This window comes from Chlamydotis macqueenii, chromosome 19, assembly GCF_036417535.1.
Source record: "Chlamydotis macqueenii isolate bChlMac1 chromosome 19, bChlMac1.mat, whole genome shotgun sequence".
Lineage (NCBI taxonomy): Eukaryota > Metazoa > Chordata > Aves > Otidiformes > Otididae > Chlamydotis > Chlamydotis macqueenii.
The window spans coordinates 9,816,513-9,837,286 of record NC_141574.1 but is presented as its reverse complement, the minus strand read 5'-3'; the positions used below and the strand labels follow the sequence as shown (position 1 = coordinate 9,837,286).

The following is a 20,774-nucleotide window of genomic DNA, read 5'->3' as shown; positions in this document are numbered from 1 at the left end:
ATTCCTCTCTACTCCACCACACACAAATGCTCTACTCTCCTGGTACTTTTCTTACCTCTCATTTGTATTTCTTGTTGCTCCCTCTCTTTCTTGGCTTGGATGGCAAGAAGGCGCCTGCTCTTCACAGCACTGATCATATCATCAGCTTCTATTTCGACCCGGTGCTCCATTTTCAGAATCTCATTTTTTTTCTTTTCATTTCTTCCCATCATATTCTCATCTTTCCCGTTTTCCTTGTTCTTGGCCACCATTTCTTTTCGCTTCTGTTTTTCTGCTCTCTTCTTGTCATTTTCTTCCTTCAGGAGAGCGAGGCGCTCCTTCCACAGCTCAGCTGACGTCTGCTGCTTGGCCTCCACATGGTCCTGCACCGAGTACGTCATTAGAATCCGGTGGCACAGTGCGCCAAGGATCCGCAATTTCTCTTCAGGAGTCAACTCAAAGAACTCTGATGTCTCCAATTTCTCCAAAAACTCATCCTGTACTTCGTTATCCTCAAAAGCTGCCGAATCCTTGCTTTCATCTACATTATCCGAAACGTCACTTTCCTCTTGCACATCTGACTTGCGCAGACACAGGCGAACCAACTCAGAAGCAGAATGCAAAGTAAGTGGTATTTCAGAAAGCTTCATTCCCAGCTCAGCATAATCTTCAGCAATTTCATCCTGCAGCAGGGTCTGCAAGAGAATGACCAATACTCGGTTCAAATAAAGGAAGCCTCCCTTTTCTGCGCAAAGTGCTTCCATCAGGGAAACTGCTGTAATGGGATATTGAGCATCTGGCATCAGCAACCCCGAGTAACAGCTCAGGAACTCTACCACCATGGCAACATCCCCAAAAAGCGTATTAGGAAGTCCTTCTGGAGTATCAACCAGTTTAAAAGTAGGCAAGGTCTTCCCTTTAAGATCTTGGTCCTCGTATCTTTTCTGTTTTTCCAGTTTTTCTTTCATCTCCTTCTCCTTCCGCTCCTTTGCTCTCTCCTTCAGTTTCTCTTTCAGCTTCTCCCTTTTCTTCTTCATGTACTCCTTTCGCTGTTCCTCTGTCATGGTGGCCCATTTCCTCCTGTGCTCTAGAAGCTCATAGCGTTTCTGTACTAACCCTCGCAAATCCTCGGGGAGACGGGCACGATCCTCATTTGACAGTAACCTAGCTGTTTTGGAGATGACGCAGGAAAGAGCACTTTTTTTGTCTTCTCGGTCTTTGTTTTCCTTGTAATAGGCAATGAGATGGAGTGCTGCAGGAGGCAGATGTTTCTGGGGTTTACTGGAAGACCTAGGGGTGCCTCCTGAATTCCTGGGAGCCCTGGACACCTTAGTGGTACCTTTAGCCATATCCAGTAGTGTCATTTGCTTCATTTTCATCTTAGGGGTCTTCAAACCTTTCCTAGGAGACTTTGATTTCCCAGATGACTTCTGTCCATTCAGAACCCTTTTGCCTCTTTGCTTTTTGTCCAAGGATTTGTTGCTGCCCTTCCCCAGTCGGCTCCTCTTTGGAATGTGAAAGTTAGAACCAAGTTTAGCAGGTGACATGATTTTCATCACCTCTTCCAGCTCCTCTTTAGGACATTTTGAATTCTTAGAGTTTTTCACCTTCAGTGGAGAGTCAATAATAGATTTCTCCAAATGCACATGGCACCACAGAGTAGGGCTCAGTGGCTGGCCCAGGGATGACCCATCAGCTTTGGTTTTCTTGGAAGGTTTTCTGTCAGGTGATCGAGAGCTCTTCCTCTTGGCTGAAGGGTTGAGAGTCATATACTATAATTAAAGAAATAATGTTACATTAATATTTGAAAGGTAAATAAAGGTTATCTAGGTACTTTTCTGTCATTTTGGCCTATGTTGATTTTTAATGTGTTTTTCCAATTAACAATACATTAAGGGTATTGGGCTTCTGCAATAGCTTCCAATACTCTGCACTGTAGTCACTATGTTGGTCATGAGGTCACTAGCTCACTCCAGAAAGTTCAGACATAGCTTTATAAAATGAAACACTACAAAGAATTTAAAACGTTTCCTACTACATTACATGAACCCATTTTGTTTCTACTTAAAAGGCTGCGAGAAAGTGGTTTGCCTGGAAAACGCTGACATTAATTTCAAAAACTACTCGTCTGCTCAGAAGTTTCTTAAGGAGTCAGTCCTTGACCCCACCCAGAGAAAAACTGAAACGGCACAAAAGCTACAGGTGACAGGAGTTCAGAGACTAGTTTCTGAACTGCCTGAAAGCATCTGGAATGAAGCTGAGACAGGATTCAGTTCTGAAGTAATATGATTGAATATCTGACTGTTTTTAAGCTGCTGAAACAACCTGTGTGAGAGCACACTTTTAGCACAGAACAGTTTAACCCACAGCCAAAGAGAGACTGATTTCAGGACTATCTCGGCACCTCAAATTCAGTTTCAGGATACATTCAGAATACGAATATATTTCAAGAAGTGAAGAGCAAAATGTAAGGATATAACCTTTAGGTCATGGATAAAATTACCAGAAAACAGGGGCTGATCACTTGAGATTCCTTAGCAATAGAAAAACTCCACAGCGGTAAGCACAGCAAAAGGCGCAAGCATCTAAGAAGCATTTATTTAAGAACAGACATACACAAACGTGATCAAGTTAAAATAGCCAAAGGAATATTCAAAAGTGAATATCCATCAGTCAGAAAATCTGAAGGCTTTAGTTTCAAAGCCCTAACTAGCCCGTTACAGAATTCTTACTGAAGATTGCACAGTCATCAAATCCAGTGTCTGCACAACTTAATTCTACAAAAATTCTGTGTTGACATCTTTGCTGAAGGGAATTCCTCAGCTGAAAGCATCCAGCATTGATATGAATCATGATAATTACAAATTCACAAATATTAGATCTACAGCGTATATTGTATATCCAACTGCCACATATGCAAAGTTATTTTGTCAGAACATGAACTCTGGATTAATAAATTCTCCAGCCACTTCTCAAAATTTAAAAACTCAACATAAATTCAATCACTATGCCAAGTGGGAAACACACTACAGAAAGCACTAGCCCTAAACATAAAGCTAAAGACTTCCACAAGTCAAACTGAAGATGTTACAGTTGTGGTTTTTTTCTTATACTGAGGGTATGCCTCCATCCATCAGTGTGCTGAGTAAAAGAAGTTGTACATCACGAGCAAATACGTTAATTTCTATTAAGGCAGTGACCCCAAATAGTATAGCAAGTGTAAACACTGCTCAAATATGAAGAATTTGTTTTTCCCTTTAAGCAGATTTACAATGAAGAAGAGTTCACAGAAGCTTGCTAGAAAAGGGTGTTCTCCTCATGATGAGGAAAAAAGGATACAGCAAGTACTTCTCTTCTAGTTTTAGAATGCTTGACTAAGACTGAGCCCATGAAAAAGTGAGTTTAAAAAAAAAAACAAAAGTGCTTTCTTACACCCAAAAGATGGACTTTAAAACAGCAAGTTTACTCAGTTAACAGCATATTTGGTTGGTCATTACAAAGGGCTGGGAAAAAAACCCACCCCTACTACTTAGAGTATTCAGTACAAAATTTGTGGTTATCTGCCATCACTCAATCAGCATCACACAAGAACAAAACATCACAAGGTCAAACACATCCAGCAATGTAACCATGTAAAGAACTCAATAACTGCCACTACCAGGTAAGGACCACAGCTCTTTCATTTGTCTTACACCAGGAAATTATGTCTTCACTTGTCTACAAGTAATGCAAACTATTGGAAAAAATCAAGGAGAGGTACATAAAACTCAAATTTTCAAAGCAGACCAGAATGTTTCAGGCATTCAAGCTGTGTCACCTGACAAAGGGTCAAATCTTCAAAAGAGTGGGCCTTCCTCCTCTGCATCTCTCTAAGCAGAGTTAAGCTCGGGAGCACCAAAACCCAGCTGGCACACTGAAGTCTCTGCCAACATTATTTAAGGGTGGGGAATGCATCAGAAAGCAAAGGAGATACTTTTAGGAACTCTTACCTTATGTGGGTCAAGCAAGAAGTCACTAAATTTACTGGGGAGAGAGTATTTCTTCACTAACGCATCCTCCACTACCCACGGGGCATTCTCACACGTGCCGGCCCGTAGCGCGTTATGACGGATGAAGTACCTCAGGATCTCCTTGTTGGGAGGACGCTCTGTACGGAGTAAGCTATCTGCTGGTACGTTGCTGATTATCTTGGAGACAACAAACAGACAGACTGTTAACATTTAACTTCTAACCACGTTATAAATACATATCATAGGGCTAAGAGGAGCAAGGATCATTGTACTGCTTCACGTCCACAAGCTCTTCACTCATTCAAAGCTCTCTTGCAAAAACTCAAAACAAACCAAACAGAACTGAGATGTAAAATAGAGATTGGAAGGAGATTCAGTTAGCCAAAAAAGTAAAAAGTGTTCATTTATAATGCAGATTTCTTGCCAAAGTCCACTGCTTTATCTCTGACCTTCCTCCAGTTTGTGCTTGCTACTAATTTTTACTTATTAATGTTTACTTTGTTTTCATTTATTTCCTGAGACCAGAGGAGTAGCTTTGTGAGTGGTTCTCATTAAATTGAGGTCAGCACTGACTCTCTTGTCAAATTAGCAAAGAGATTACAAAAAGCATGCAGCAGTGCTGCAGCTACAGAGGATCCCAACGTGCAGCTACCAACAACTCTCCGAGAAGCTCACTTAAACAAGAGCAGCAACCACCACTCATGATTTAACTAGTGTAACTCTGATCATGTTTCATTAACTGCCTGACCAGAGATTAGCTAGTTAACAGCAGCAACTCTAAAGCTACTGTAGCTACTGTGACTCAGTGTGCACCAGTGTGAGGTACCAGGCAGTTGTTAGGTGACTCCATGCACAAAACCCAATTTTACACAGAAACAGCGAGGGTAGTCAGCCTCACAGACAACTGCAGCCATCCTGCTGCCAATACCATGGCTCTGCCAGAGAGTACTACGTTGTGCCAAACAGATACGCTGATAGCAATTGTTTAATTAAACTTGCATATTCAGGTTATAATAGAAAGGATTTGAGTGGACAACTCACCTTATCCTCATTTTTCAGCTTGACATCATACTTGTGTGGCAGGAATTTAGGTGGAACCCACTTCCTTTCTTCCTTCTTCAAAGAAGTGGGAAGCTTCCGAGGAGACCTACGCGCTCGATCATCTGATAAAGCAAGGTAAGACATTAAGTGACTTAATATTAGAGTAAAAAAAGAAGAAGGAAAAAAAGATTAAAGAATACAGACCATCTCTCGACTAGGCACTCCACTCCTTGCTATCTACACAGCGTTTGGTTAAACTAGAACATCAGGAAAAAAAAATCCCAAATCGGGTTTTAGAAATATCCTGAAGACACAGGCTGGGAATAAAGTCCCTAAACAGCTCTGAAGTAGGAGGTAACACCTATCTTCAGGGAATATAAAGGACCACTTGCAGTATTTAAAATCATCTCTCCACAGACGGTAAGCTGCAACTACTTATGCAAAGGTAAAATTCATGAAGGGGAGACAGGTTTCATAACCTAACCAGTAAACTGCTCAGGGAGGTCCTGCTGAGAGCCCTAGCTGTCTCTGCCATGCCATGTTTAAAGCAATTCTACTGCAGGAATTACTGACTCTAAATTAAAGTAACTTTAAAAAACATTTCACTTTGGTGGCCATTAGGTGTTTTACAGCTATGAGCCCTACATGTATGTGCTAGTTTAGCCGGACATTTTTAGCACACCTTTACAACCAGTCTTTTTATTCTCAAGAGAGATGTAACTGAAAGAGTACAAAGGCATCACATCTTCTTGCCAGCTAATATTGAGTTTATTATTTCTATATTCAGGTTGCAAATGTTAATCATTTAAGACAAAATCCAAGCTTACTTCAGAAAGTGACCTCCCAATGTTTTTATGTTTGTGACTATGACTCAAAGAAAACATTAAAGCAAGCATGATAGATGAGATTAATTATCTCCTAAGTACATGGAGAATACAAGTAGATGCTAGACTTAAGCTAGATTTTAAAATATACATCTATATATCATTGTCATATTGTAAGCCATATAGCACTTACGCTTCAGCAGCATTATAGCTTACAGGGTATAAAGTTAAGTTCTGCCTCACACAGTCCCTTCCAATATCAGTCACTTTAGTCAGGGAACAGATCACAGGCACACTGCAGCATACACACAAATGTACAGCCACCTTCCGCTTTACTGCTACATTTCAGACAATGCAATGAAGAATCCTCTGCTCCGAGCATCACTCAGAAGTTTTTCTTTAAAATAAAAACTCCTGAATTTCTTAACAATGATAGCACGTGTGAACAGAGACTAACCATCTCATCGCAAGTCAGGCTGAGATGTAACTTTTACCTGCTTTGGTTCCACATTTGTATTTAAAAAATCTTGGGAAGTTCACAGATTCTGAACTGTTTTTCTGCTCAGCAGCACAATGGAAGTCACATACAAGACACCTTAAGCTCTGTAAAAGATCTCCTTTCAGAGATCTGCCTCAATGTCTTTTAAGCAGCTGAATGTTATCTTGGCTGGATGTGTGTACTATGCATAGCAAGTTTGTATTTAAGAAATAACATTGTCTTGCTTAGTCCTGCTTTGACTTTGAAGGACTCAGTTACACTTCTGCCTCAGCAACAGGCCTGTAAGCGACCTCTCCTTTCGCGATTTACTTTCTAAATTCTAGAAACAGGGATGGCTCCATTGAATTCCATCAAACAGCACCTGGATGCTCGTGGGAGGTGGGGAGAAGAAATCCCTATACATTCCTTCCTCAAGTTATTTTACAAAAGGTATACTTCAAGTACATTTGTTGTTGTGCTGTACTGTAATAAGTCTTACATTCACTGCACTGCTGGAACCTCATAAAGCACCCATCTGCTGCTGTCTCCTTCTATTCACCACTTATTTCAGATTTTCCAAAGCAATCTTAGTTCCAAGTACAGCTCAAGCTGCAGAACCTGCCTTCAGTAGTTCACCATTCATGTTCAGGAAAAACTAGCCTTTACTCCCACTTCTGCAGATTTTCCAGAGCTCCCTAAGCAACTAAAACTACAAAGCCATTTCAGACTGCACATACGATGCAATAAAGCCTTATTTTTAGCTTCTGAAGCACAGCACACTCCTAATCAGAGAGACTGAAGCACTCTTTCTCTGCTCCTTTTTTCCGCTAACATAATCAGCAAGCCTGACACAAGCATTAGTAAAAATGCTAAGGTTAATTCTGCCCCCTTGTGTGTGCGCCGGAAGATACAGCTCTTAACGTCACACATTGTTACGCAGAGCCTGTTACTGCTTCCAAACGCTCACTCTTGTGTAGTGACCTCAATCCAGACTACCAGAGGTCAAGTATGAAAATTATTAGCAAGAAAAAGTCAAAGTAAGTGTGGCTAGGTACCTCCAGATACACAGCCTCCTGCAGGTGCAGTTCAGGGCCTGAATCCACTACACGAAAGCAAGTCTTTACTACTTCTGCAGCATGCTGTATAAATTTAACAAATGCTACGTAGTTATTTTAATGGACTCTGGAATATAGATTAGTAATGAGTTTACTATGATCCTCTTAATAAACGCATATGTACAAGGGGAAGAGCTAAAAGAACGAGTGCTTACTGTTTTTACTGACTATGTTATGACTCTGCTAGCATCCTTCATTTGAAAATTTTAAGGTTCATCTTTTACAGGAAGGGTAGGACAGCCCCAGTTCACAGAGGCGACTAACCACAAGTCAGATAATCACCTGAGTCAGAGACTCAAACAGGCCCAGGAATCCCCACTCCTGCAGCATTTATCCAGTCTCGGAGAGCTACACTGGTGTTCTCGTTTTGTTTAGTGAGGGGGGCCTAAGGTGGCAGCTTCTGTAGGAAACTGCTAGAAGTCGCTCCCCTTTGTTCAGTGGACTCGGCCGGGCCTAGGGTGGACCTGCTGCTGGCCAAGGCCGAGCCGACTGGTAGCAGAATGTCCCGTGATAACGCCTCTGCGATAATGTATTTAAGAAGGGGAAAACAGAAAAAAAAAAAAAAAAAAAAAAAAAGAAGAAGATGTGAAGCAGCTGAGCGGGGGCAGAGAGGGGGAGGCGCGAGCCTTGTGGGCCTTGCACCCCTCACCCTCTGGCCTCCCGCTGGGCAGCTGACTGGGCCCAAGTCGGCCCGGCCCGACTGCAAGAAGTGGAGAGGAAATGGGATGTGAAGGAGATGTGAAAGGATCCTGAGAGGCATCTGCCAGCCTGTTGCGAGGAATGGCTGCAGACGCCAAGGGCAGTGCAGAAGGAGGGGGAGCAGTAATGCAGCTCCTGGCCAAGATTCCCCTGCAGCCCGTGGTGATGAACATGGTGGAGCAGGTTGTCCCCCTGCAGCCCGGGGAGGTCCACGGAGGAGCAGAGATCCCCCTGCAGCCCGGGGAGGACCCCATGCCAGAGCAGGTGGAGGCCTGAAGGAGGCTGTGGCCCGTGGAGGCCCCGCTGGGGCAGCCGTTCTGGAGGGGCTGCACTCTGTGGAAGAGATGACCCACGCCGGAGCCGTTTCACGAAGGACTGTGGCCCTTGGGATGTCTTTTGTACTCTTGTAGCTCAGATGGCGCACACAGACGATGGAGGTGAGATGCTCTGATGTCCCTGCTCCTTGCAGGGAGGTTGGACTAGATGACCTTCAAAGGTCCCTTCCAACCCTAACCATTCTATGATTCTATGGGAGGGACCCCACGAAGGAGCAGGGGAGGAATGCGAGGAGTTCTTCCCCCGAGGAGGAAGGAGCGGCGTAAAACAACGCGTGATGAACTGACCGCAACCCCCATTCCCTCTTCCCCACTGTGCCGCTCTGGTGGGGGGAAGGTGGTAGAGATAATGTTAAGCCTGGGGAGGGGGGGTGGGGGGAGGTTGTCTCATTCTGTCTCATTCTTCTGCTTTAGTTTGAGAAATAAATGAATAGTTTTCCCCAAGTCGAGTCTGTTTTGCCCGTAATGGTAACTTTAAGGATTTCTCCCCATCCTTATCTCAAGCCTCGAGCCGTTTTTCCTTATATCATCTCCCCCGGTCTCTCGGAGGGTGGGGGGAGCAGCAGAGACACTGCGTAGTCTGGTCCCGATCGGGGCTGAACTACGACAACTGGCAATGTCAGCAAGAGCACAGCTGAACACAGCTGGTCAGAACACTGCACACCAACAAACAAAATACTGGGTAGACTTCACCAAACATCTGAGCCCAAAAATGCTATTGTAAGTTTGGTCAATGAACATTTCGAAAGTAAAAGGCATGGAAAGTACCTTTTACGAGGTAGTTCCAGAGAACTACCACTCAATTAAAACCAAAACAAACAAAAAAAAACCAACAAAAAAACCCCAATCCATGTGTTAGTTCCTGTCCAAGCACTACTGCTGTTTCAAGGATGAGCATTTAAGGCCAGACCGTTTCTGCAACACTTTTTCCTTCCTGGTTATACAGAGCACTACAATGAAATCAAAACAGCTCAACTTTTTCCAGTACCAATCAGAAACAGTTGACAATTATTAAGCTTGGGACTAGAGCCTGGTAGAACTTTTTTTCCACTCCTGAATTTGCCAATAGCTTGCTGGGCTGTTTTCAGAGTTTCCTCTTCTATTAGAGGAGGTTATACACACCTTCCCCAGACCTTAGGGTGGCTATTTACAAACGTAAACAGTTTATTACATTTCTGTGCCTTTAAAATTAAGCTATCCAGGTAAGAACTATGCTGTGGGGTTGGGTTTTTCTGTTTGTTTGAAAACACTTTTAAAAATATCTTTTAAAGAATCATATAATTCTATTTTTAAAAAGTTACACAGGACATTAAACTAATCTTTCAACAGTACCTTCTCAGAGTCAAGAAAAACCTTGGACATGCATTGTTTAGTTCTGCAGCAAGAAGGAATACATATGAAACACTGGACCAATGTTTCAAGGCATGCTTTATTTTGAACCCTTAGAAAAAAAACTAACATGCATTTTTCTGCATGAATTTTGTCTCAGCATTTGAAAATTGGGAAGGGGATAAACCAAAATTTAAAAATCGCCTTTTTTATGTCAACTGAGGACACAAAAGAGAATTAGAGCTTGTCTCTGACTGCAGAACAACAGCCTTTAGAACAAGAGGTGTTTGCTCTGAGGATGAACATCACACCAGAACTTTATGATTCTGTATAAACCTTTGCTGTTCACAACCTCCCCCCTTTTTAAAAAAATACACTTGTTATACTTTCGAAACTTTATAAGTTTCACATGTAGCTTTCAGTGTTACACTTGAGAATGGCACACGCTGGGCTTTAAGACAGGTAAGAACAGTTGGAAGCACTGATGCCACCAAAGCTGCACCCCTGACAACGACAATTTCAGGATTTTCATGACACAGCACTCTTTAAACATCACATACAACATTCACCGCCCAGGCCCAATACATACATGAATTCAAATACTCACTTCCCGGTGCTACCCACTGCCATGTTGTCTTACTACTTACTCATACTTTCCCTCCTGTTGTCATCTTCCTTCAGGATAGCTTCCTTCTGGTTGTCCTGGGCTGCCTGGCTAGAGTTCTCCTTGTCACTGGATGGGGAATCACAGGCTCCGTCAGATTTCTTTTCTGAGGCCTCTTCATCCACTTTTTCCAGGGGATGTATTTTCACAACTTTCACAGGTAACATTTTCTCCTTACCAACCTGCACAGAAATATTGATGAAACCTGAACCTAAGCAAGACACATGAACTCATAAGCTTTAACACTACAAGGAGGGAAAAAAGCAACTAAGACCACCTACAAACCATAATTTGGCAAAAAAAAAAAAAAAAATTATATCCTCCTTGAAAGAAGCTCATGATCCCTCTCATGAAACATTTACAAGATCTCTTCCTACTACTCCTACATGGAAGTTCTGAACAAATTGCTAAGAGAGAGAGAACTGCCAACCCACAAGTTTTTGCAGCGTTTAATAATGCTGCTTTCCTAGCCTAAGGAAAGAGGGTGCGTACAAGGTGCAAGCGTGCTCTCTCGGCAGCCCCAGTGAGAGAATATGTCCTAAACAGATTGCTAACAGAGAACACTTTCTAACTTTCCCTTATTTTTAACAAGTTGGAGTTTTCCCCATTATCCCCAGTTTTGGAAGGAATTTTCTAATCATTAGAGATCTCTAAGCAGTTGACTACAGGCTACACTAGTTTAAGACTAGTAATTCTTCTGGAAACACGTTAAGTGAAAAAAATTGCAGCAGATTATAATTTTAAACTTATTTTAACTAAAATACGTATTTTTATGTACACAGACCATCACATATTTAAGCAGAATAACAAACACGTCTCTATTTCGCCACACACACACACAGATCAGTCATTTTTCTCTTGCCATCAGTACGGGTCATCCATGTGCTTCTGCTTACAGAATTGTTTCCATTTAAAAGCAGGTGCTGTCACTGGGACTCCTGAGAAAATAAATTCTCACCATCTTTTTGATAATGTAAGTGGCTACCATATTCTTCCCATCTCCTACCCTTAGATAGCCAAAATAAGCTCTGTGCAAAAAGCACGTGATAAAATGGAAAAGAGACTCTTACCTCAAAGTCACACTCTTCTCCCACTGCAAATTTGGTCATGATCTCCAGCCAAGCTGCATCCACCAACTTTTCCAAAGATACAGTGTTGTGGTGGACTATTTCCAGTACCAGTTTCTCATACCAGATGGGGAACTCCTCCTTCAAGCTGAGCAAGCACATAAGAAGTTTTAATTATTCAGAGAATAAAAGCCAAAAAGCAAAGCAGCTTCCCATTTCACAATTCCAGGAAGATTAACAGCCAGGACAATGTTTGAGGCAGATGCTACATTACAACATAAAGATCCAAAGGCTTTTTGGTGCCCTCCTCCCAGCACCCCCCAAATTATTAATTGGCCTGACAATACAATACAAATTGCACTTGTCCCTCCCAGAAGGAACACCTATAAAGCATCCTGGAAGAGCAGGGCTGCCAGTGAACCCTTTCTTGCCAGTTATTACTGTCTCCCTATTAGATGTTAAATATACACCATTATTCTGGGGCTTGTTACTTTAAATTTTTTGCTTCCAACAATAACACGATGCCTATGAACACTTAGCATTTCTTTCTTCACAAACTCTCTGGGCTTACAGACTGATAACACAGGAAAGATGACAGAGGCAAGGTTATGCAATCAAATTATCTTTCCAGAGAAAAAAACATTTTGTGTGTTTCACCATGTTATGATCTTAAACTTTTTCATTCAAAGAAGATAAAGGACTGTTACAAGTTTACCTGACTGATTTCCTTTCTAAAAGATCAGGTCAGTTAGCCGATAAGCATACTAAGAAATATATCTCATACAGCTTTCTGGCTAAAAAGCAAAGTCCCTTTCAAGTTACTGTAAGGAGGAACAAAATACTCAAGTTTTTCCAAAACCCTTTTAACTTCCCAGATGCAGGGATCTATTGCTGACAATCCTCAGCTATATTTGCTGTTCTACAACTGCCATGAACAAATTCAGCCCTTTAGCAAACTGCCTAAACGAACTTTTTTTTGTTCAGACTAGTGTGTCAGGTATGAAAGCAGCCAGCAGACTGCCTGGGAAGCTTTTAATCCTGTTTCAAAGAGACAAGACCAAAATCGCATTTCACAGAGGCTTTCTTCCCCCCACATTTAGAGAGTCTATAACTAAATTTGTTATTGAGAAATCTTCCATTTATATTTGATTTACATTTCTCAATGTTTTCTGAAGTGACCAACCAATCCAACACTGCTATCCAAAAGTAAGCGACACTAGACCACTGCTTTTTTTGCCTCAGGATTACAAGCTTACAGAGCCAGCTCTGCACCCTCCCCTGGAACAGAAACATGAGAGAGGAAGGACTGAAGACAGCAGTACATCAATTCTCACAGAAATTAGGACTATTAGCAAACAGGTTTCTTGTTTGTGGCCTTTAAGGATGTGATTAACCTAAGCTAAGCTAAGGCTACAGACTCTTCTGCCAATGAATCAGAAACACGAATTCTTCATGAAAGAGAGGCAGCAGAAAATGTCACCTCTTGGGTAGCACTGCTGACAACCTCCCCAGTTTAAGAAAACAAGCCGCAGAAGTCCAAGTCAGCAGTTCAGAGAACACAGAAACATGCTGTTTGTTTGGCGTAATTCCTACAATTTGGTAATCACAAAATAAATTATATATGTTGGTTGAGCCAAGGACTTGCACCCTTACAGCAAATTCACTTCTACAGCAAGGGTCACACTGGATCTCAACCAAGGATTTGGGGTCTGTGCTCTGTGCTCAAGGGGGAGGCCAGGGACACAGCAGTCTGGAGGAATACTGGAGGTCTGAATAGACTCTTGCCATTTTCCCTTTGTTCTTTATTGTTTCAAGCAGAGCAGATCCCAAAATCTCACTCCAAAATTACAGTTTTTTTAGTAAAACAACTGATTCTGATGCAGATCTGGGGGAAAAAAAAAAAAAAAATTACAGCTACAGACCTGGCCGATGTGAAATACTTCAATAGCCTCTTTTTACTGTACTTTTACTTCAGCTCCTTCAAGATATATTTTTCTCCCTCTGAAAAATTCCCATTACTCAAGGAGTTTTAAAATATGCCATGTACCATATGCTGAACTATTTTAGTTCAAGTAATACCAAGATATAGCACTAAATAAGTACATTACTCAACTGCATTAGTGACGGCATTAAATTTGAACTTAATTTGCTTTCAACTCCAGAATCCCCAGATCTACTGTAGTAAGCCAGTAAAAAGCTACTTACCTCACCTCATAAACTAGCAATCACATATGATTCCCAAATCCACTCTTCTGCCCCAATGCCTAAAGATAGGCACATACCAATTTTTTCACTGGTACTTACAGCTCAGCAACTTCCTGCTCCTCCTCCCAGGCCTCTTTGTGCGTCAGCTGGCTGCTTCCTGTGCTCTTGCACGTCCATATGCGTTCGCTGTACCTCTCCAAACGCGCTTCATACTCTCTGGAGAAGTGGCAGCTCAGGAAAACAGGATTTATGCAGTGGAGAGCACAACCACAGTAGCACAAGACAATTAAATTAAACCCCTACTATTGGGGTGCACAAAGGCTGAGTACAGTTTGACCCTGTGTCTACCGTAGAGATGCTGTGTTAAATCCGACAGGTTTTCAGATCAAGATGCACTGGAGCTTCCTGCAGCTGAAACGCCCATCCTGTGCGGCACTGGCATACAGAAGGTGCCACACCACCGTCAGTTCAGCTGAACTGCACAAGGGGAACACATATGGCTGGACATTTCATGGCATTGCTAAGTTACTTTTCATCTTTTCCAGTCTGATTCACTGGAAAACAGCACAAACAACATCATAGGCACGTGCAGGAGACACGGCACGGACTGCTGCTAAATGCCTGACAATAACTGCTGGGGAACTACTACTACTACTGCCTTCGGGCGGTGTTAAAAACTCTAGATGAAAGTTACCTGTCTACCCAGTATACCTGTAACCTTTCGAGGAAAAAAAAAAAACCCAAAAGCTTTGAAACTGAAATCACTAGAAAGGCCACTTTTCCGTTTGTTTCCAACAAGAGTAGCCTCCTCCGTTAGCACAACACGAGGATCTTTCTCACCGACAACATCACCTGCTTCCTGAATCACAACCAGCCTCAAGGTTAAGTTATTCTGGCCATTAGGATTAATGGGTGCACAGGCAAGTCACCATGGAGCAGACAGCATTACGAATTATAGCATCAGCTACTCTGTCATAAGCATCTGTGGCTACGCTCTACCCACTCCATCTAAGCGGTAATTAACTGTCAGTGTAAATAGATACAAGCTACTTCATACTTTCTATGGATAGAACATGTACAGGCACAATTACCAGAAAACCTAGCACAGTGTAAATCCATACCCATTTACCCCGTGGCAGCCTGCTTAAGTTGCCACATGCTTACCGATGGTAATTTAAGTGGAGAAATTACGAGAGGCAAGAAAAGCATCTTTTCCTTCTCCTTCAGCAGAAAAGCAAGCACAGAGTAAAAAGCATACGTAACGACAGCAGCTCAGGCCGCTGCAGCACAAGCGCTAATTACGAGAGTCTCTCTGGGAACAGGCAGGTTGCTCCACACTCCCAGGAAGTCAGAGCCACCAGCCATAGCAAATCGCTCATTGGACCCTTTGTCTTTCAAAAAAATTTTAGTGCATCTTATTTTAAGATTCCTGTTAGGAAGCCAACAAAGCCAACTCCAACAAAGCCATTCTTGGACATTTCTTCAGAGCCCCAAGGTAAAGCACGGACAAGGAACAGAAGCTGCACTGCAGACACTGATGTACAAGCATCTCACAGCAACTGGTGCTATGCAAGAATATAAGCCAGGAACAGAGCCACCTCCAGAGGAGGCTGCCACTGCTGACCATATTCCCTCTGCCTGCATTCAGGTTTTTAAACCAAGGAGAAATCCTGCGATTCCCCAGCTTACCCTGCTTGTGGAGTCTCCTGCTCTTCAGTGGATGAACAGCAATCTGACAAGTCATCACCCCACTAAGTTTTGAGCCCTCTGGTCAATTCTTAGCCCTCCCTGAGGTTTCAAAGATGCTTAAGTTTCCATAGAAATGAGAGGTGCTACAGGGCAGGGGCAGGAAGTGCCATCCCTGCAGTGGGGCAGGGGCAAGGAGTAACCACAGCTTATAGAGGAACTCATCTGCACCACCACTGACCAGAACACAAGTGTGATTTTAACAATTTTTGGTAGTGATACTGAGCTAGGAGGGAGGAAAGAAAAAAAAAAACCAAAACAAAACAAAAACAAAAACCCAAAACAAAACACCCTCCCCCATCCCCAAACCAACAACACAAGAAACCAGGAGTCCTCCTTGTACTCACAGCAATCAGCCACTTCAATACTATTCCCTTCTATGCCTTGCCCACAAAAAGAAGAGTTAAAAGCAGATTCAATCCTTACAGTAGGCAAGAGTCTAAACACAAAAGCAACAGTGGTCTTCAGCTTCACTCAGCAACCCCACCTTCTATCTCCCCTAGGCTTTCCTTCTGCACATCTGTTGACACCACCTGGGTACGAAGGACTCACAGCTGCTGTAACACAAGTGCTAAAGGAAAGACACACTTCTTCAGGGTTCAGGACACTGCCTTCATAAACCTTTGGAGCCTAACTATAAGCAAATATTTGAGATACAGCTGGGAAATAAAATTATGGCCTACTTCCCTCCTACATTTATAAACCTTCTTCTCTATAGATCTGTGAGGAGATTCCTTTCCTCCCAGCAAGGAGAGGAAATAAATGCTGATCTCCAGTTGAAAAATAATTGAAAGACACGTTTTTTTCCTAACACCATTTTCCATATCAACATAAAGATCCATGAGAATTTTCCCCTCCTTGTACACACCTATGAGAACAAGCTTAATCGCACCATATCGGGACTCCGATTTTTCAGATCAACACTGAATTTAAAAGCAGCAAATATAGCAATTTCCCTGTCCAGCTCAGCTCTGCCTCTCAAATGCAATTTAATTCCACCTACAGCTGGCCAGCTCATCTAACACTGACCCCTGGACACATTCCTTAACCAGCGCTTGAGACTCATGCCCACCCTGCCTTTGTGCCCTGCCATAAGCTCCCAAGCCAAGTTCTGCTTTGAAACCTTGGGGCCAGCACAAAGCCAAAACACAGGAGGATGTTTTTGCAAAGTTTACTATAGCTCAGACTTTCCATACTTATGTGCTATCTGGCCTTTCCACTCAGACTGGAAACAAACCCAAGAAATTTCAGACTGTTCAGCAGGTCCGATACAGAACTACAAGTGAGAGCTTACTGGGCTGCCATAACCAACCCATCTCTCTGCACAGCTGGAGCTGCCATTGCCACAAATTCCCAACACAGCAATAAATAGAAGACCCTGGACACCACCTACTTGTCAACGTTCCCCAAAAAGCCATGAATAACACACATGCTAATTAAACAGCTGACTACTCACTGTGTAACATAACAGTTAATACATCACATCTGTTTGCATCACACTCAAGATCACAATGTTCAAAGGCAGAAAATAAAGTTACATTAAAAACAAGAGACTCCCTTAAATAAAAATGTTAAAAGGTAAACAAGATAGCCACTGCACAAGATGGCTACTAAGCAGACACAAAGCTTACTTCTTCCTGGGTTACTGATGCTCTCCCAGAAACTACTATCAACGCCAAAACAGCTTTAGAGTATCTTAATTGCTTCTATTCGTGTAAGGCAAACCTGGCAGGAAGGTGAGTATGCTTACAAGACACTACTCTCTGGGCAGGTGGCAAAGTTTTCCTAGAACTGCAGAGCACGACACGACCGTGCTTTGGTGCTGCCCTCTTTCAGCCAGAGTTCAACTGGCTGATATCACATGTGAAGATGTGAATGATAGCCTTACATGCCAAAACCAGCCTGATTCCTCATGTTCTCCACTCACCATACAGAAACACTAGCCAAAGACAGACAGCAAGCTTTTATCTGGGGAGGAAAGCAACATAGCTTCCCAAAAAACATACACTGATGGCTGAAGGAAAGTTTGGCTAGAAGAGCCCCTTTCTGCCAGTCCAAGCTGGTCAGCTTTCTGAACCGAGCATCTCTCCTGAGCTGGCAACATGGTTTTCCAAACAGCAGCCAGTATAGCAGAACACAAGCTGCAGCAGTCCCATGCACTCATGGAAGAGATGACCTGCTCACCAGGGAGCAAATTCGGTGTTTGGCAGGCACCAAACGCTCAGTACCCGTGCCACAGACCAGGTGCAGGGGTGACACAAACCAGACAAGGCCGTACCACACGCAAATCATTTGCCTGACACCTCACATACCTCAGAGCAGACCCCACAGAGCTCCTGCAAAGATGAGTCTATCTCCGACGGCCTGGCGATCCACCCATCCCCACACCCACACAATCAGCAAGGCTCTCTCCAAGTCAGACACCAGAAGCCCAAGGCCTCGCCAGGGCACAATGGGCTCTATGCAGCATGGTTCCTCTTAAAAGATTTGGGGGAGATTTAGCAGTAAAAGGAAACCACATAAAGCTAAAAAGAAATATCAGACCCAAACAAACACCTGAGCCCTGATGACCAGGCCATCCATCTGTCCACTGCTTCCAGACACTTTCCTAACACACACCCACAGGGCTGACCTCTTTCCCCATATACAATACCCCAGTCTCCATTTTCTGTCCAACCCAATCTACAGCTGCAAATCCTAAAAAAAAAAAAAAAACCAAGAACTTTTAATGTCTTTCAAATACCTGCCGTAGCTGTGCAGTGTAAGAACTTGCACACCCTTTAGGGGAAGAACTGATCAACAGTTTTTCAAGGTGGAAAAATAAAAGTTCAAGGGACCATATTCTGCCAGGCCTCAACACAAGTGAGACTGAGCATCGCTCTGGGAGAAGACTCAGGTTCCTCTTGGCACGCCCCTTCTGCAGGCCGTTCCCATCCACAAAAGCCATTCCCCTGTGCTATCTAGGATAAACAGAAGTGACAAAAAAAAAAACAAAAACAAACAACCCTCCAAGTCTTCCTTAGGTAACATCTCCTTTCAACTTACTGACTCATTTGCAATTTTCTGTTCCACTTTTTGCCTAGCTTATATTATATGCAGTCAACAAAGCAAGACAGAAGCCCAGCATCACTTAGTTTCTCTTTTTAGCTTCATGATGTCTGCCCGCCAAGATGAATTTTCTAGAACATGCTATGCTGTCCACCTCCCACAGCATCCCATGCAGTACTTTCTTCAAGAGAAGAGCATCCCTCTAGAACTTCAGTGCTTGCATCTCTTTCCTCTTTCCTTCTGACCCTGCAGCTAACACCATCCCCTCCGAGGATGAGAAACAGTCCTTTTTTTTTTTCCATCAAAGTGTCTGCAGTGTCTTCATCTACTCCACAAGAGCGATACCAACAGACTGGTGCTCTCAGAAGTTGCCCCGTAACTGCTCTGTGATGTTCCTACAAGGTAGAAAAACCTTAAAGTCACATCTTCTTTTACAAAAGCAGTAATTAGGATTAAACTCTGTCTTTTTGATCACTGATCGTTCCTTGTAGGGAACGAGAGGGAGCAGGTCTCTGCCCGGTCAGATGGATGACTGAGCTACTTTCAGTTTGCACACATCACAATAGCGGGTTTTTGAGGCACAGACTGAATGCTTTAATTTAAAATTCTGGCAAAAAGCAAGTATCTGACACTCTACCCAATCTCATTTTATTGGGCTGAATACACTGGCAATGCCTATCTGCACTCAGATACACATTTCCTCTTCAAAAGCTACCTAATCCTTCCTAGGAGCTTTCACTGGCTGTTCTTCATACAGAAGTAACAAGACACTCTCCAATACAGGGGTCTGTATAAGTTCTGGAGTTCCTTTGTCTTCTGTGCCACCAAGATCGCCAACGTAAATTCTTACATTCATGCATTTCCACCTCGCTTCCAGCCCTTCCTCCAATCCTCAACTGCTCAGATTTTGATCCTTATAGCACAGACAACAGACGAGCCTCCTGAAGCAGCAGTTTGCAGGTTACAGCTCAGGAGCCCTGCCCGTCAGCCCTACACTGGGCCAGAACAGTGACTCTGCCCTCGTGGCTGCACATTGCTTGTGGCAGTTACTTGCCTGGCCCACCTCTGCTCCCTGCGCCTCAAGGACTGTCACATGCTGACTGTCATGGCATAATTAAAACAAAGAAAAATAATAGTTTTGATGCAAAAGCAGCCCAGAAGAAGATACTCACAGACTGAAATCCTGGGCTCTCCACCGGCGAGCTGCTCCTGTCACTGTTTTATTCTCCTTCTTGTGCGAGTCCCTAGTTTCAACACTACCCCTCACCGACGGGATACACCCCCCCAGATTCGCACTGCGAACCCCCGGAGAACCGGTCTTACGCTAATGGCACTCACCAGCCCCTCTCTGCCGGTACCCGCGGCACACGCGGCCAGCTCCCGCTTCCCGGCGGCCTTAACGGGTTAACCCGTCCGTTTCCTCCCGCGGCCTCGCCGCCACAGCCCTGCTCGCCTCGCCTTCCACCCCTCCCCGCAGCCGCGCTTTACAGCGGCCCCGAAGCTCCCCGGGACGCAACCCTTCCCCTCCGGCCGAGCCCGGGGGCAGCGCGGGCCGCGCTCCCTGCCTGGGCCGGGCCCCAGTGGCCGCCGGCCGGGCCCTTCCCGCCAGGGACCGGCGGAGCCGAACCGTCCCGCTCCCCGCTTTGTTCTGCCCCGCCGCTGGGCCAGGGCCGCCGCGGAGGCCGGTTTCGCGCCCGGCCTGCGGGGCGGCCGCCGCGGCAGGTGACAGCGGCGCCGCCGGAGCCCTCCCCGCCGCCCCAGCCCCGTCCCCGTCCCCCCGCAACGAGCGGATACTCGCGGGTGCGGAAGGCCTCCTGCGTGTGGGGGATGACGAACCGCTCCCCCGGCTCCCCCGGCGGCAGCGGCTTGACCAGCGGGAAGGGCTTGCGGCCCAGCAGCGGCGCCATGGCAGTTCGAGGCGGGGGCCCGGCCGGAGCCGGCGGATCCGCGCGACGACCCCGGCGGCGGGACCCGGGCGGGAGGCTTGAAAAATGGCGGGAGATTCCCCTCCCCCCCCGGGCGGGCGGCGGGCCGAGCCTCGCCGCGCGCACCCGAACCTGCCGCCCCCGCCGCCTCGGGAGCTTACTGGCGGGCCGCCGACACTGCCGGCTTCCGATTGGCTGCCCGGCCCGCCAATCGTGCCGCCTCGCCCCGCCCACCGGCGCAGCAAAGCTGGCCTGCCCCGCGCGCGAGGTGAGAGGTCGCGTTATGTAAGCGGCAGCGAGCGCGACTCC

The 20,774-nt window shown here is 44.7% G+C and overlaps 1 protein-coding gene across 7 annotated transcripts in view; it reads right to left on the bottom strand.

Annotated features, from left to right (window-relative positions):
* Window positions 1–20,591, bottom strand: part of BAZ1B (bromodomain adjacent to zinc finger domain 1B) — a 51,042-nt gene extending 30,451 nt beyond the window's left edge. For 5 of the 7 annotated variants that reach the window (XM_086763328.1, XM_086763329.1, XM_086763332.1 and 2 more), the window contains exons 1-7: window positions 20,335–20,591; window positions 13,846–13,962; window positions 11,545–11,689; window positions 10,458–10,656; window positions 5,031–5,152; window positions 3,969–4,166; window positions 56–1,751 (exon numbers count right to left, since the gene is read on the bottom strand). In XM_086763328.1, coding sequence (XP_086619454.1) covers window positions 56–1,751; window positions 3,969–4,166; window positions 5,031–5,152; window positions 10,458–10,656; window positions 11,545–11,689; window positions 13,846–13,962; window positions 20,335–20,447 — 2,590 coding nt within the window. In that variant the 5' untranslated portion in view covers window positions 20,448–20,591. Of the gene's footprint in view, window positions 1–55; window positions 1,752–3,968; window positions 4,167–5,030; window positions 5,153–10,457; window positions 10,686–11,544; window positions 11,690–13,845; window positions 14,224–19,712; window positions 19,774–20,334 lie in introns of those variants that run through there. The other 2 variants (XM_086763331.1, XM_086763333.1) reach the window with 2 other exon arrangements.
* Between the last annotated feature and the right edge of the window lie 183 nt (window positions 20,592–20,774).